The sequence below is a fragment of the Etheostoma spectabile genome, chromosome 10 (genome assembly GCF_008692095.1).
Source record: "Etheostoma spectabile isolate EspeVRDwgs_2016 chromosome 10, UIUC_Espe_1.0, whole genome shotgun sequence".
NCBI lineage: Eukaryota > Metazoa > Chordata > Actinopteri > Perciformes > Percidae > Etheostoma > Etheostoma spectabile.
Window position 1 is genome coordinate 16,742,652 of NC_045742.1, and position 16,865 is coordinate 16,759,516.

At 39.0% G+C, this 16,865-nt stretch overlaps 1 protein-coding gene across 1 annotated transcript in view; it reads left to right on the top strand.

Annotated features, from left to right (window-relative positions):
• Nucleotides 1–11,528: 11,528 nt before the first annotated feature.
• Nucleotides 11,529–16,865, top strand: part of trpc7b (transient receptor potential cation channel, subfamily C, member 7b) — a 63,701-nt gene continuing 58,364 nt past the window's right edge. The window contains exon 1 of the mRNA XM_032528395.1: nucleotides 11,529–12,171. Within this exon, the coding sequence (XP_032384286.1) occupies nucleotides 11,693–12,171 (479 nt within the window). The 5' untranslated portion in view covers nucleotides 11,529–11,692. The remainder of the gene's footprint in view (nucleotides 12,172–16,865) is intronic.

Here is a 16,865-nt window from a genome sequence, read left to right on the forward strand (position 1 = left end):
ACCAAGTGCATTCCCTCTAATTCCATATTTGTGTAATTTCATGATCAGTAAATTGTGGTCAACTGTATCAAATGCCTTCTTAAGATCCAAAAATATCCACACTGCATATTTCTTTTGTTCTATTGCTGTTGATATTTCATCTACAAAATGAATAATTGCATGTGAAGTTGTCCTACTAGCCCTGAACCCATGTTGCCGATCACAAAACATATTATGTTTAGTAATGAAGCTATAAATCCTTGTAGAAAATATTTTTGAGAATTGGGAGAGCAATGAAACGTGTGTGTTTTTCACCAGCCTTGTATCATTGCATCATATTGGTATTACCTTTGCCATTTTTATTTTATCTGGAAAGACTCCAGTTTTCAGAGATTGATTACATACATGTGTTAGAGGTTTGACAACATAGCCAATAATACTTTTGACCATAAACATGTCAATACCTTTCCAGTCAGTGAACTTTTTACTCTTAAATTTGTAAATGATCTCAATAATTTCTTTTTCATCAGTTCCCTTAACAAACATAGATTAATTATGTTTACATTATTGCTTAACACATTATTTATACTGCCAGTCTTTGTAAACTCCCCAGCTAAACCTGGACCTACTCCAACAAAATAGTCATTAAATTAATTTGCAGCTAAGTTCATATCCTTAACCTCTGTATGTTTTTTTGTTAGGAAATAGTGTCTCCTTTTTTGCCTTTTTTTATTCTTAATAATTTCATTCAGTACCTTCCAGGTGTTTCTTATATTACTTCTGTTGTCCTCTAGAAGTTTACCATAATAATTCTTTTTATTGCTTCTCTCTCTTTGCCCAGTCCTGCTTCATTGAGTCCTCTTTAAAAGTACTGATGTTTTCTTGGGTTCTGTGTCTGGTCATTGTGTAAATGTTGTTGTCCTTCCTGGTCTTGGTGTAGCTGTGTATGTTTGCAAAAACTAGCAGATGATCACTGACGTTGTTTATTATTAGTTCACTTTCAACTTTATAGTCAATCACGTTGGTAAATATATTATCAATTGGTGTAGCACTATTGGTTGTAATTCTGGTAGGTCGAGTGATTGAGGGATACAAACCGGTACTGTACATCAGATTAATGAACTCTGTAGTTTTGTTGTGGTCTTGTGGGTCTCCGCAGATAAACAACATTTTGTTATTGCTTTTACTGACTATTTCTGTAATGTTTTCCTTAAACATGTCAATATTCGATCCCGGTTTCCTATAAATGCAGCTAATTGGAATGTTTTTAGATTTTTCCATTTCAATTTGTACTGTGATGCATTCCATGATTGTATCTAAAACAAAAGACATTTTATTAACTATTTGACATTGATATTTTTGGTCAATACATAATGCAACCCCCCCACCCTTTGATTGTTTTCTATTGATGAATGACAGTTCATTTCCCTCAATCTCCTGTTTTTCTACTGTGAGCCAAGTCTCTGTTATTGCAATTGCTGTGAATTTTTTTTCCATTTGTTTTAGGCATTGTTTGATTTTGAAAGGTTTGCAATAAGGCTCCTGCTGTTAAAATGTATAACTGATATTGTGTCGTCCATTTTTATGTAGGCAGAAAAGTAATAAATCTAAGAAGCATAGCAAAGGATTCTGCTGGGAGCATTAAATCCCCCATCGCATTTGCCTAGTTAACATATAAATCTATTACATGCAGGATTCAGATAACTTTATGGCATCATAGCATGAGCCAGACAAGTGCAGAAATGTTTGAACAAAAATACCAGGAGACGAGTTGGATAATGGAGGGAGTTGAAGCTATCACACTGCTGTTTACAGAACGATTAGAGGAGTTAAGCTGCCGCTGTGAATAACATTTGAACCCAGCTTGTACATACTATAGGTTTGAATGCTATTGGTTTTTCTTTGTCAGTTTATATCACAAGCTGATATGTCACGGTATCAACAGATGGCAGAAAGCTGAAGAAGCATGATTACACCTACCAGCCGATGAATATCAGCGTTGTGTTGGTTCTGTTGTAAGAGGTGCTAGGAGTGATAAGTGCTCAAGTGGCACTTGTGGTGAAGGTGGATGAGTTCCCTTCTTCTAGCACAATATGCCCCATGGTCTCAGTGATTGCATGTATCAGTTCATTATCAAGCATAGCCCTTCACTTTCATTTAAATGCCTCGGGCTACATGGTGTGACAATGACAGAGAGTATTTCATCTCATTTAAATGCCTGAGTAAAAGTATCTCATTTGAATTTCAGCAGTCTCTGCAAGTTAGTTTCTCACTCTGCCGGGTAGGCAGTGGAGCATCCGCGGATGCAGCCGAACCACTAGGCATGTGTATGTGAAACCGTTATTGAAGCTCATGGCATTAATAATGAGGTCTGCTCCTGAGAATATTGGCCTGGCAGACTCTTGCCACAGTCTTGTTGTGTTTACATTTGTTTGGCTGTATGCAGTAATTGCTTAAAATTTGATTAATCTATGCATTTTAGGTGTAAACCTCTTTTAAGATTAAGATTATTAAGCAGTCTGGATGCTTTGAGTGAATTATTGACATGCATGACTAAGAATTTTTGCTGATAGGTTGGACTTGCTTTAATTAAGCAGCTTTGAATTCAAAGTCAGCACAGATAAAGCATACTAAGGTAAACACTAAAGTTTTACATATAGGAAACCAAACAGCGTTAGGGTTGTGGATGGAAAAAAGATTGTTACTAGATGCAAAAAAAAGATAGTTGAAGCAACAACAACAAAATATTTCTGCTGACTAATTAAATCAAGAGACAGTCATGAGATCGACCTTTTTCATTTTAGAAGGACCTTGTCTAATTGTGTTGAATGATAGCTTTTCAGTAGATCCAATCTTGCTGAAGATATTATTCCACTCAAAAGGAGGGAGCTGGAAACTATTACCAGTGACTCTCTGTTTCGAGACAGTATGTGTAGTCTGCTGAAGCCCAGAATAAGTAAGTAAATATCAACAAGCACAGGGCAGTTAGAAACTGGCAACCCGGTCTCACGTTATTTTTCTTTATTGATTTGTGTACAGGTTAGGTTAATGTCATTTATTTCGTGTACAAGTTACGATTTTCGAACGTGACCATTTAACAAACTGCCATGACACTGGGGGATGCAACAATGGTGCCCTTTAAGTTCCTGCTCGGTAACGGCGCAATTTCATTTTTGTCCCAAATCTGAGGCATCACTCCTTGATCCGCTACCTGCCTGCCCCCTGAATACACTGTGAAAAAGCCCAGTCTCGGGAGAAAGAAAAACGAACAAACATACAAACACTAGGGGCACAGGCTGGGCACCAAAATACAACAAGCCACAATCGTACAGATACAACTCTGCTCACTGTTGTATCACGAGAAAATCCACATTGTCAGGCATTGTATTATTTACAATTACTCTTGAACTTACCATCTGGTGTAAAAGGTTATATGACGCCAACAACAGGTAACCAAACAACATGTTCCGTCTCGCTGATAAAATGTATAGATTTCTCTGGGTTTGAACCTTGTTGTGAACATTTGGGATAATGTAGGTCCTCAATGAAAACATTTATATAACATGGGTATAGTGTTTTTTTGAAGAAATATTACATATTATATAATTAAGAGGCACTCAGGTTAAATCAAATCAAACGTGCTAAATTATAATAACAATGTGGAAAGAAAGAGCTTGTGTTGTTGACACAGCATTAATTTGCCAAATAAAACCATTGAAAGCCCTTATATGATTTTATATAAGTATGAATTTTTAATTTGTCAAAAGGAGTTTTACTTTTGTTGAGTTTTCTATTGAATTATTAAAGTTGGGGCTGTCAACCTTTGTCAACAACCTTTCAGCCTGTCTGTGTGATCAATAAGGATTTGTAAATTGGATGTTCATTCAAGTAGTACACACATGGTTTTTGTACTGTACTAAGCAGGGGGGCTCTCACTCAATAGCTAAGTTTCCATCCACTTTTCAATCAAATTATCTGAAGTTTTGGTGAAAAACAACATTTTAGTCATCGCACAACATTAAAGCAAACATCTGTGAACAAAGTTTTTTTTAGACAAAATGGATTGCGCCGTCTACCAACAAATGATCAATATTGCACAAGTTGTAATAGTGCTTATGTGCCAGCTGATAGCGACATATCAAGCTACAATAAGAACAACAATGCTATTAATACATTGCTATGCTGATGCAGATGCAACTTGCCTTTTATTGTCCCTGCAGCACCGCTGCGAGACAACTTTTTTTTTGAGACGTGTCGCTGTTTGAGTGCCTTCCATTTTACTCCGGAGGACGCCCCACGGCTTGTCATAACCTTTATTGTCCATTCCCTTTGTGAGTTCCTGATAAAGTAAATTTAAAAAGTCTCTCGTCTCCTCGTTCGTCCACTTACATCGGTCTTTGTTGACACCCGCTATGTGTGCAAACAGAGCGTAACCATAAAATTACCTAAAACTTAATTGCAATTCATCATTTATTTGGCAAATAACGTTTCCATAAACGTTTATCGTACAAGCCTCATATTGAGAACGTATTTCATTTGAGTCGATATTCATGAAACTCCATTGAATTTTACTGTTTCCATAGGGCATTTTTCCTGCGATATCCCTTAATTTGGATAAAAACGTGTGGATGGAAACATAGCTAATTCCTCTGTCTTTAAGGTGATTCTCGCCCATATACTTACCAAGCTGTTTGGGAGCGGCCTTAGTGCCGCTGTTGATCCTCTCAGCATAAGCCACTGGTGAGAATAATTGATGGCAGGTACTCCAATGATCTGCTGTGCAAGGAGGAATGAAACCGCATTTCCCACTTGACATGGACTACTACACTCACCCCCAGAGCACAAAGATCAGCTGCACTCTCTAATTGTCAGCAAGTAATTTGCTAATGTGCATTCACTTAACAAAACTGGTTGTTTTAGACTCACCATTTCTCAACTGAATGTCTACATATTTAACGTCGTAGGGAGCACATCTGAGCACATTTTGTTTAAGTTTAATCAGAGGAATAATGTTAATAATTATTTTGTTTTTTGGCCTTCCAAACAAAGGAAATTCAAACAAACAACAAGCATCAACAGTCACTTTGGCAATAAGAATGCTTAGTTTCATTAGTCCAGTTTCTCCCTTTGCCCTTGACAGATAAATCCCAAATATATATTTTTCCTCTTGCTTTTTATCAATCCAGATAGTTTTGGTGTTGTGATGTCGGCCATAGAGATGTCTTCCTTCTCTCCAATATAAAAGAACTAGTTGGCACTCTAGCAATACAGTTGGCGGGTGTAGTTCAGTAGCAAAAAAATAGTTCCTACTTGAAACTGCTCGAGGGCTGTGGATTATCTTGAGTAACTGGGTCATGGAAAGAGACATTGCGGTTTTCAAATGTAATTTTTTGGCACTTTTTCCATAATGACTTAGATTCATGTGTCAAGGTGGGGATGTATTACATGCACCAAAGAAAGGAGAGAGGTTTTCTTTTTTTATATATATATTTATAAATGGATAATATTAGTAATGCTCATTAAGTTATAAATACATGTATATATGTCAGCTAGATGCATTTGGACTTGGCTTGTTGTTGTTGATACTGCAGTGAGTTTGTATGCTGCACACTCACTATGAATCCCACGCCCCTATGAATCTGAGTGTGTATACTGTATGTAAATAAATGACATTGATTATTCCTTGTATGGGGAATTTGACCAATTCATGCCATTCAAAATGTTTTTGCTCCACTTGAAATTAATATAGTAATGTAAAAACAGAAACAGACAAAGAGACACTTTTTTCCAGAGCATTTATGTGCATGATATTTCATGGTGTGGGTGTGTGTATGTAATAGGATCGGTCTGGGGTTGCCAAAGCACAAAGTGTCTGATATCTTTATGAAAGGCTTGTTTGCAGAAAACCTCATTAAATGATCTGTCATAAGTCATTCATCAAACCCTGGCAAGCAGACATACTAAAAGTTTTTAAACATTTCAGTGCCTCCCCTGTTGCTTTGTACCAATAAAATATGCATAAAGTATTTATTGACTCCAATATTTGCCTATTTCAGTCTGAACTGTGAGTGATCTTACTGGTTAAAATAGGAGAGAGAGAAAGAGAAAAGAGTGAACATACAGAGTAATCTTCAAGACAAATCTGTAGAGAAGCATCACTGCTGTCCTCAGGGGACTGTGGCCCCCATTGATGGCATGACATGTCATTGATCAAGGGACCAATAAAATTACCAAGAGGTCGATGGAGGGTGTGAGGGATTGGCTTTCGTGGCCTTCCTCCTCTTACACACATTAACATGGACAGGCCTGTTAAGGTCAATAGAACTGGAAGCACTGGGTTTGCATAATCTGGTTTTCAGAGAATCCAAATGTGGCTCCGCAATAACAAAACCAATTTAAGTGATGCTGTATATACTGTTTTTCTATTCCATGCAGCAGACTGATCTCATGAAATGGTGTAATTATGAAACACCAAATTGTATGCCATTTTTGGCATGTTATCAAGACACATACTCATTTTTTATCGTGTTTATCAATGCCGTTTGGCCTCCATTGACTTACATTACCTTGTGACGGCATGTGAATTTATGCCATAACGAGTTGTATGAAAGGGCAAAAATCTGCATAGGGAGGTTTGTCGGGGTGGTGGATGGGTAAAGCGCAGGACTTTCACCCAGGAGACTGGGGATTGTGCACCGCGTGTCACGTTTCTTAAACTCAACTGTCAGTTTGTTTGTTTACTAAAGCCAACCCCGTTCTTTGTTTCCTAAGCCCAACCACTTGTCACGTTTCCTAAACTTAACACGGCAAGTGGCGTGTATGTTTACGCTTGCTGTATACAATGTAAACATACACGCAGATGGCTCACAATGCATACAGATAACACGCCACTTGGCTTACAAAAGTCGATGTGTATGTTTACGCAAAGTCATGATGTCATGTTGCATACAGGTTTCAAAAACACAGTAAATCCTATGAAGTATTTTATGTTTTGTCCCAGAATATGTACTGTATGCTTTCAGACCTGATGGAATAGTGCTAGGAACTAAGACTAGGCGTAATGAGCTTAGAGTGACACGTTTGACAGAAAAGGAATAAATAGAGGACAGGGTGTGAAGAAGAGGGGGACAGATGCAGTGAGGGAAAAAATAATAGCAATAGACACTGTGGCCCATTGGATGATTGATTTTTGTCTTTCTACCATCTGTCATTTCTATGTTGAATTATGTTCACAACATTTGCATAAGCAAATACAGTGTGTTTTGCGAAAGATGTAATGTCACCTGAATTCAACTTTTTATCAACATGACATGGAAACGTTTGCATTCAATAAATCATACTTATGTTAAGGGAACTTATGTCAGAGTCATGTGCTTTAAAACGTAGAATAATTTCTGATGTGTGTAACTCTCAAATTGTTTTTATAGCATGACTTTTTAAGTAAATTATTATGTATTCATTTTTCAAAGGAGTTGGTAGATGAATGATGAATGCATCAAATGTTGGAGAATTAGAATATAGGGACTTTCTGTGATCAGAATATCATTGGTGCAGGCCTGCTGTAAGGACAGAAGGTAATGACGACTAGACGAACCTGCTGGGACAGCTTCCCTTCTTCTGCCAACACAATAAATAGATAAGGGCTTCCTGGACTGTCAGCGCTTCCTGGTGGACTTTCTGTCTGTAAGCCATTGGTTTGCTGAGGCAAACACCTGTGGAATGTGGAGCCAGGACTGGGTATCTTTAATCTATGACCGTTTATCCTCCAGTGTAAAAGGAGATGAGGAATGAGATGATGACACACACCAGGGAGCACACAGAGTCCACTCCACTGATGGAAAAAGTCAAAAGCAGGGCTTGCGAAGAGGTTGTACTGTCACACCAAACCTTGGCCAAGGTCTATTTGAATTGGCAGCGAATGTGTGAGTTATCTATTTGTCTCTTCGTCTGATCCTCAGGGAGAAGCTAAAGGGAATCAGAGATGGTATCTGCAGAGCTGTGTCTTGCATATTTCAATACATACAGTGGGAGTCAGAGGGGGTTGAAGTGGTGTTGTCATTGTACTTGACGTTTGTTCTGTTGCAATATATAATTCAATCAAACACTCATGTCTGTCTTTCTGCCTTTCATCTTTATCCGTCTTTCCTAATCATACTGCGAATACATACCTGGGAAATTCAGAGTTCTCGCAAGAGCACAATTTGAATTTGCTCAGTGAGTTACTCTGGCATCGAGTAATGCTGCTCATTAACTATGCCCTTGTAGCCGAGCTGCACCAATCACATTGGTGTATCTGATATAGGCTGGCCAGAGGCGAGCTAAACAGACAATCCACCAGTTAGCTCTGCTGGTAGCTAAGGGTATGGGGCTCTGGATATGTCACTCAGTGTGTTGTTGTGATTAGTTGTAGTGTTATTGCTTTGTTATTGCTTGCAGTGAGATTTTTAAATGCACGCTTGGTGCCGCCCCTCAAGATAGGTAAACTTTCATTACTCAATACCAAACCCTTAATCTTTCACATTTGGGTCTGGATTTCCAAGCTAAGGAATACAGCATCTTTACTCAAATGTTTTCACTGGACACAGAATTCAATGTAAGTTTGCTGTATGTGCTTTGAAATCCTAATTTCAAAATTAATCACAGAACAGAAAAGTTGCTGCTGCACTTCTCGATTAAGACAAGAATGTAGTTTTTCTGAACACTTTCAATCAGTGCAGTGTTTCCTTTAGGACTTTTTTAGCAGTTGGGGCAGGTCTGTCCAAACAGCAACCCCAAAATGACAGCAAAAAGTCACCTCATAAGATCAACAACTAGCTAACCTGTTTATGGTTCTCGTAATGTTACCCTTAGTTATTTATTTCTTACCTTGATTTTGGTGTCTGCCTTTCAAAGCCATCTCTCGCAGTGACGTTTTTGGTGGAGCTGTTCATTTAATAGTCGACTCGGAAGAAAGCGAACGTTTTGACAATAAACTACATCAATAGTACGTGGAGTAAAACTGGATGGGCCCGATAACCTCTGATCAGTTATACTTGTTGTTAAATTGTGGTGTGAGCGGCAGCCAATGGGGGGTGCGTTATGTTGGCAGGATGTTTGAAAAGGCAACTGCGACTATTGTGCGTCTGCCCTATTTCTGATACTGTGGCGGAAGAAGTTTTGCCATGGCGATGTGCCAAAAGAAAATCAACATGGAGGAAACTGCAGTGATTTTAGCAGCAGGGGTTCTGTCTGTGACAGACAATTGAAAACTCCTGCTGTGATACCTGTGTTTGGAGTGAGGCTAGACAATTTCAACCCACAGAGAGACCAATGTCAAATACTGATTTACCCTTTTCAACTGCCCCATGAGTAATTTCACTCTTTTCAATATACTGCATGGATTCCTAATTTTATTTCTAATTTGGAGAACTAGAGTACTCCTTAATTGTTATGGTTTCTCATTAAGGCTCCCATCTTGAATATTGTGCTTTTTACAATGGAACTTTAAATGCTGTATAACTTGGCTGATTGCAAAAGTATAAATATAACGTCTGATAATGCTTTTTAAAAGTAGTTTATAAGCCTTGAAATCACACACATTCAGTTACAACAACCCCTTTTTTTACTTCAAAAGCCCGAAGCGATGTAACATAAGACGTACAATGACACACACACACACACACACACACACACACACACACACACACACACACACACACACAGCAACTTGTGCCTCTTGACATTGACTCATGCTTAATGGGGATCTTCAGAAACATTACATTTTGTTTTACTCAAGGTCATCAGGTTTGAATGTGTAGAATATATAGATCACTTGCTATGGAAGTCCAAGCCAGTGCTGTACTGGAAGCATGTCAAAAAATAACCCACAGTCTTGAAGAGTGGTGTGTACCAGTTCTGAAATACTGAATGTGTAATTAATCCTGCAGGGCCGCTTTACTGTTTTTTCATTTGAATCCTAGCATGCTAATGAGGGGAAGAAATGAAGAAACCTGACATAAAAAAATGTATGTGTCCCTTGGTTCCTGGATATGACTTTGTCATTTAGTTGAGCAATTTCAAGTTACTGAAGTGTGCCAAAAGTAAGTAGTGAAACCCTAAAGTGTATATAGATATATATATATATATATATATATATATATACCTGAAAAAAGTTTGCCATGTTGCTTTGTAACTCACCGATACTCAATTCAACAAATACCCAAATGTGTGTTCGTGTGCGTGCGTGTGCGTGCGTGTGCGTGTGTTTGCGTGCATGCCTGTGCACGTGAGTGAGTGTGCGTGTTCGTGTGCGTGTGTGTGTGCGCGCTAGGTGCATAAATACAAAGACTGATCAAAGAGCTGGGTTAGGACTGGTTATTGTCTGTGTGGGGGTACAGGAAGTCTCCATCATGACTAATGGTCTCTGCTTCTAATTACAGAACTACACACAAACACACACGCCACAAGGATACACAAACATTCAAACACTGTATTATTTTTGTCTGAAGACAAAGACCCTTAAAAGGTTTTGTGTTCAGGTTAGTCTAAACTTACCAACGAGCAAGCAAGGACTTAATGAATCCTAAACCTACCACTGAGGTTAGATGTTGGCTATTTTAAGTATTAATTGTTTGTTCTCTGCAGCAATAACAAGATTATATCAGTACCAGTAATTGGCATATAACAGGTGGGCATGTTAACCCCTCCCCAACCAACCTCCAACTCTATGGATTATCTCTCCGTCCTCTCTTTACCTCTCTCAATCCTCCCCTTGTTTGAAACTTATGTAAATGTACTATTACCACACTGAAAACATACTCTGCTACAAGTACAGTCCTGCATTCAGAACCTTACTTAATTTAAAGTGTGCAAGTATTTTCAGAAAAATGTACCTAAAGTATGAAAAGTATTCATTCTGCAGTACAATGTTCCCTGGGAATGTTTTACTATTTTGGATTAATATTACTACTGCATTAATGTGTATGTTTCATTTTACTGCTGTAGATTTTAAATGCTTATTTAATTTCCTTTATATACTGTTGGGTAGTTTAATCTACAGCAATGCATCCTATTCTGTAAAATCATCTTTGTTTTAGCAATGCTAAGAACCACACATCTCTAATCTAAAAAGTAACAAAAGCTGTCAGACAAATAGCTTATAGTGGAGTAAGAAGTACATTTTCTCTCTGAGATGTATGTGAGAATAAGTAGGAAGTTATATAACATTGAAATACTCAAGTACAGTAAAATGACCTACTTAAGTACAGTACTTGAGTAAATGTAATTATACTCCACCACTGGGGGACAGTAAAAAAAAAAAAACAATTGAGTTACCTGGCATGTACTGTATGTTAGCTTGCTTGAACAATGCAGTAAAACCTGTGTTAAATAGGCATTTTCAAATATTTAACTATATCAACTATTTCTCGATAGTATCCCAAACGTAAGGATAACGTTTAATCATTTTTTTAGGCCAATACAATGTGTAAGTTAAGCAATTTTGTGAAGTAGCCACTTCATGGCACTTCCATTTTGGAATAGGCTGGCTCCCTGCGCGCGCACTCTTGGTGCTCTCTAATTAGTGCGCGTGCTCTTGTGTAAAGGTGGAGGCTCGGCTCGTCGCTGCTGCGCGGCTCAGAAGAAACTTGTGCGGTTGAAACTTTGACAAACATCGTTAAATGCCTGCCACATAGCCAGACATATTTAAAGTATATGCTGCTGAAGAACTCTCCCAATGTCTGACGAAGGTGAGGAAACCGACAACGGCGAGAGAGCCCATCTCTCTGAGTCTCCCTCGCCGTCCCTGTCTGTCGGTCTTCCGCGAGGATCTCCTTCCTCACCGCGGCCCCTGTATCTCTTCTCCTCCGCCTCTTCGCTGCTGGGGGACACAGACCTGCCTTACCTCGCCACTCCGGAGTGTCTTCAGCCGTCTCCAGATGATCGGGAATCCGGGGACTCCCCGCACTTTACAACGCCAAAGTTCTGCCGGAGCACCAGGGACACCGGCTCTGCGTTTCATTCGCGCCAGGATGTGCGCATAGATGCGGTGTACGACCGCTGCGATGACCCGTTTCTCAAATGGAGAGGACGAAGCGCGGCTAACGCTGAGCGCTTTCAGCACCACGGACAGAGACTCCAGCGGGCTCCGGAGCTCCACGGGAACCACTCTGTCGAACACATCGACACCGAGTTCAACTCCGAATCCAGGCAAACGTGAGTCATCCTGTTATATTTATCGACAACTTTTGTTCATCCACCCAGAGACATAAGTATATACTACGTAAAGTCACCAGCTTAGATCCCATGCAGCTTATTTATAAACTCTTTAAATTTTCAGTTATGCAAAGAGGCTGCTAACCAATAGTTTAGAAATGGCTTAGCTGTTCTGGGTTGATATTATTTAATCAATAGCAACTAATCCACCTGGGATGTCAACAAGTAGAGGTCAATGTTGGAGAGAGTAGAGTAAAGCAGCATGAATTTTCACTGAGCAAACTCATTCACCTGTCAATGGAGCCATGGACCAATGATTGTCTCTCAGCTGTGCCTTACAGTTTCTTACATTTCTCACTATTACAAGAAGCTCATCAGATATTTTGCTGTCATGCATTGCTTACATTGCAAACTAATGCCTCTTAAATGGAACATTTGCACTAAATGCACCCCATATGTGTTGAATGAGTGTTTCATATTTAAGCTTTGCTGTTTCTAAATATGATAGGTGTGTGAGTCTGAATGAATGTCTTTGTGGATTTGCCACTACAGCCCTGTGTGTGTGTGTGTGTGTGTGTGTGTGTGTGTGTATGTATGTGTGTGCGTGCGTGCGTGTGTGTGTGTATGTGTGTGCGTGTGTGTGTGTGTGAGAGAGAGAGAGAGAAAGAGTAACAGAGACAACGGGGTATAACCATGTGTCACTGAGCAAACTACAGAAATTGGCTTGTACAGTACATCCCCACAATGTCACACTCATCTCACACACAAAATATGCCCACACACACTCAGAAAACCCTGATTGGAAAACCTCTCTGTGTCCTATATAATTTCCTCAGTTGTCCTATATGTTTAAATACTTTACTGTGAGATAAGTGCTCAATTGGAAAATACAGTCCATTGCTTTAATGCTAGAAACATCTGCAGGCACAAATGGGACAAAAATTATGAAACTTAATGGATAGTCATGTAGAATTGCCAGCTTAGTTATGAGATATTAAGAATGGCAGGCCTCAGAGTCGTCTCTTTGATCTTCCATGGTCTGCCCCTTTGATACATCAGTGTTCAACTTAAAAGGCTTTGCATGGAAAAGAAGCATGTATGCTTTCACAGAGGCCTGACTAGGATAAGTGTTTGACGCCTTTGTGTGTGTCTGCCTGTATGTGAAACAGGGTGCCATAGAGAGGGAACATACATGTCTGTTTCTCATTACCAGTGAAATATGGTGGGCAACTCATGTTTGATCTTACAAATTGGCAATGTACTGCATGAAAGAGTGCCCATGTGTGTATATTTGATAAAGAACGAGAACATAACGGAGGGAGAGCTGTCTAACTTTTCTCAGACATTCTGCTCGTCTGTGCACTGATAAAATGCTAACTCATTAGTCCATTCTGTAATTATTCCTGCAGAGTCAGAACTTTGTTTTTCACTCATTGTCCTCATTATTTGATTTCAAGCCTGATTCATCTTCTGTTCTATCTTCCTTTTTATCCAGTACACCGGTAAATGACTTAACCTACTTGATTGCTTAAACTGAAAATAATGAACTTGATGGCCCAACTTTAGAGTTTAGCTCTAGAAAAAAGGAAAACTGAGTTCAGAAGACCATTGAGTTAGTCACAAATATTTTCTGAGATTTTCATTCTATGCTGAAGATGTACTTTAACATTTTCAGTGCTTTTCACACCATCCTCCCATCACCAGAATGTTTGATTTTTCCAACAAGGTAAACCTTAAAGACCACCAGAACACGTTCTGACTGTCAGCTAAAATGTGGGCATAAACAGTGTGACTGTTGTTGTTTCACGCACTTAAAAAGCTGTTTCTTGGCAGGTAGTTCTGAAGTTTCACAAATCAGAACTCTTAAAAGGAACCTAAACACACAAAATGTAACTCAAATTGGAGTCATATACTGTAACTCAAAGTAGAACCGACTGATAAATTGTTTATTGGTGGGTTACTTGTTTCACTTTAATGCTTGCCAATATAATATAGAATAAACCAAAAACTATATACATTATGAAAAAACTACAGTCTTACTGGATAAGGGGATTTCTGTAATGGTGTTTTGAAATATAGGTGGAATCAGCAGTAGCAGTGGTGCGAGCTAGTTTTCTCCCTTTTCTGACAGTTTTGTTGGTAATAGGAGAGGGAGCTGCTTTCTTGGACAGGGACTCTGAGTGATCTGCAGCAGCCTCTGCCTTGGATGCAGCATCAAAATCAGAGCTGTGCAGACTCAGTAACAGATTGACTTGTTGCAGTGTTAAAAATGTTGCCATATTATGTATAACGTATAGTTACCTCAAACCAGTCAATTAAAACTCAATCAAATGAAATGGGAAAAGGATTTTCTTTCTCAGGTGTTTGTAAACCAAAGCAGGCACTAAAGATGGCTGAATATTGGAGTTAAATTCAACAGGAAGGCAGAGAGACAACTAGTGGGATGAGATTGCAAAAAATGTCGGTATTTTTTAATTATTTTTTTAAAGTTGGTATTTAATTGCTGTGGGAACTCTTTTTCCTTTATCATGACATCATGTTTTGCTACACCCATATAGGAAATACATGTTGCTTTGGTTGCAACAATGGTAATTTGGCAAGTGCTTTAGTGTTAAACACTACAGGATGTATGAATACAATCACAAAAGTTAGGCAAATAAGCACACATACTTAAACACAATCCCTCCTTTCCACACTCATTTTTCTTTTCGTCCATGTCTTTGTCTCTCTCCTCCCTCACTCTCTCCCACACACACACACACACACACACACACACACACGCACGCACGCACGCACACACACACACACACACACACACACACACACACACTCTAGGGAGTTACCTGATTAGAAAAAACATGCTGCTAAAAGGTTGTATTAATTGACAAAGAAGGAAGTAGCCAAGTAAAAATCAAGAGGTGGGCATTACGGGATAGGGCTGTAACGAATTCCGAAAGTCAAAAATAATTCAAATAGTTAAAAAAACAATACTAATCCAATGCTGGAATTACTATTGAAATGTGATATGCTTTAATAAATATGTTTATGGCTTGCCTGCATGTGAAAACGAAATGCTTTTGTCATGTCATGTCTGATGAAAAATAATTTAGTGGAAGTGAGAAACACAAAGCATTCTGAGGTCTTTAGATCACGGGGCTAACGTTAACGTTACGTACGGAGTAACGTTAGTAAAGTGGGAATGACAGGTCAATGCTGGGAATCATACGAAGGAGGGGAAATAGTTTTAACATTACTTTATCATCATCATCCACCAAGCCAAAATGCTTATGTTATCATGAGTTAGCTAGCACGTTTGTGTAACTGCATCGCAAGTTATAGGAGCTTAGCTAGGAGCTTAATGGAGACACCTTGAGTTTATTTTTGCTAACTTACAGCCATCAGAGTTCGCTTCAACTTCATATATTACCTTCTGATAGCTGTATTCTCAATAACGTGACATTCCGCAAGAAACAAGTTCCTTATAAATCCCTAAAATAGTAGTGGCAGCACCGTTTGGATAGTTATCAATGTCGTTAGCATCGTGGCTAACACCATTGTTACTTAGTTTATGACAAATCATTTCAGCTGTGCTTTTTATCATGATGTCATTGTGGTAACCAAGCATTGCTCATCTTTACAACAGAGCATCGTTACACCTGTTAGATAACAGAGTTCTCTGTTGATTTGTGTCGCTGTGAGCTCGTGGTAGAAAATGAATGTACACAAAGTTGGTGCCAGATATACAATGCGCCATGACGTAGGTCCCCTTCAAAGCCAGGCTAATGTTGGAAGTCTCTCTAGTGGACAGAACATGTAACAACAACAACCACATGCTTATAGTGGCATTAGCAATGATTAAGCCTGAGTAGTGTAGTACATATTAATAATGTTTAAATTGAATATTTAAACATTATTTGAATATTTAAAAAAAATAGTATTAAGGTATATTGACAGCTTTGTGTGAGGGAGGGAGGGAGCGATATCTTCCGCCTCACCTCTCCTTCCCCTCAGATCCCACCCTTCGTTCCCCCGTCCAAGTAACCCATTGGGATATTATTACAACCTACAGCTGTCCCCCTTCTCATGTTTCTTCATTCTGCCCTTCATCATACATGCACTGTCAGATAGCTAAAGTCAGACACACACACCCACACACACACACACACACACATACAAACACACACACACACACACACACACACACATTCTATCCATCTCCATTATGTCTGCCTCCTTCTGTATTTGTGATTATAATTCTGTACAGAAATGATGCAGGTAAATTATATTGCAGATCACAATCGCAAACAGTCAGAGATGGATGGAGAGGAAGATGGAGAATGATAGAACATGGTCATTCATTACCTGACTATAAGGTTATCTAAACGGGCCGGCAGCCAGACTGTCCCCTTGTGTACTAGGCAGAGATGGGAAGTAACGAAGTACAAATACTTTATTACTGTACTCAAGTAGATTTTTCTGATATTTTACTTTACTATTTATTTTTGTGGCGACTTTTTACTTCTACTCCTTACATTTTAACACAAACATCGGTACTTTCTACTCCTTACATTTTACAAAATTGGCTCGTTACTTTAGTTTTTACAAGAGGTTGTCATGTCAGACAATAGCGCGGACACGCGCCACACGGAGAAAAAAGTGAGAGAAATGAAAAGGAGACAAGCTGTCCCGAGGAT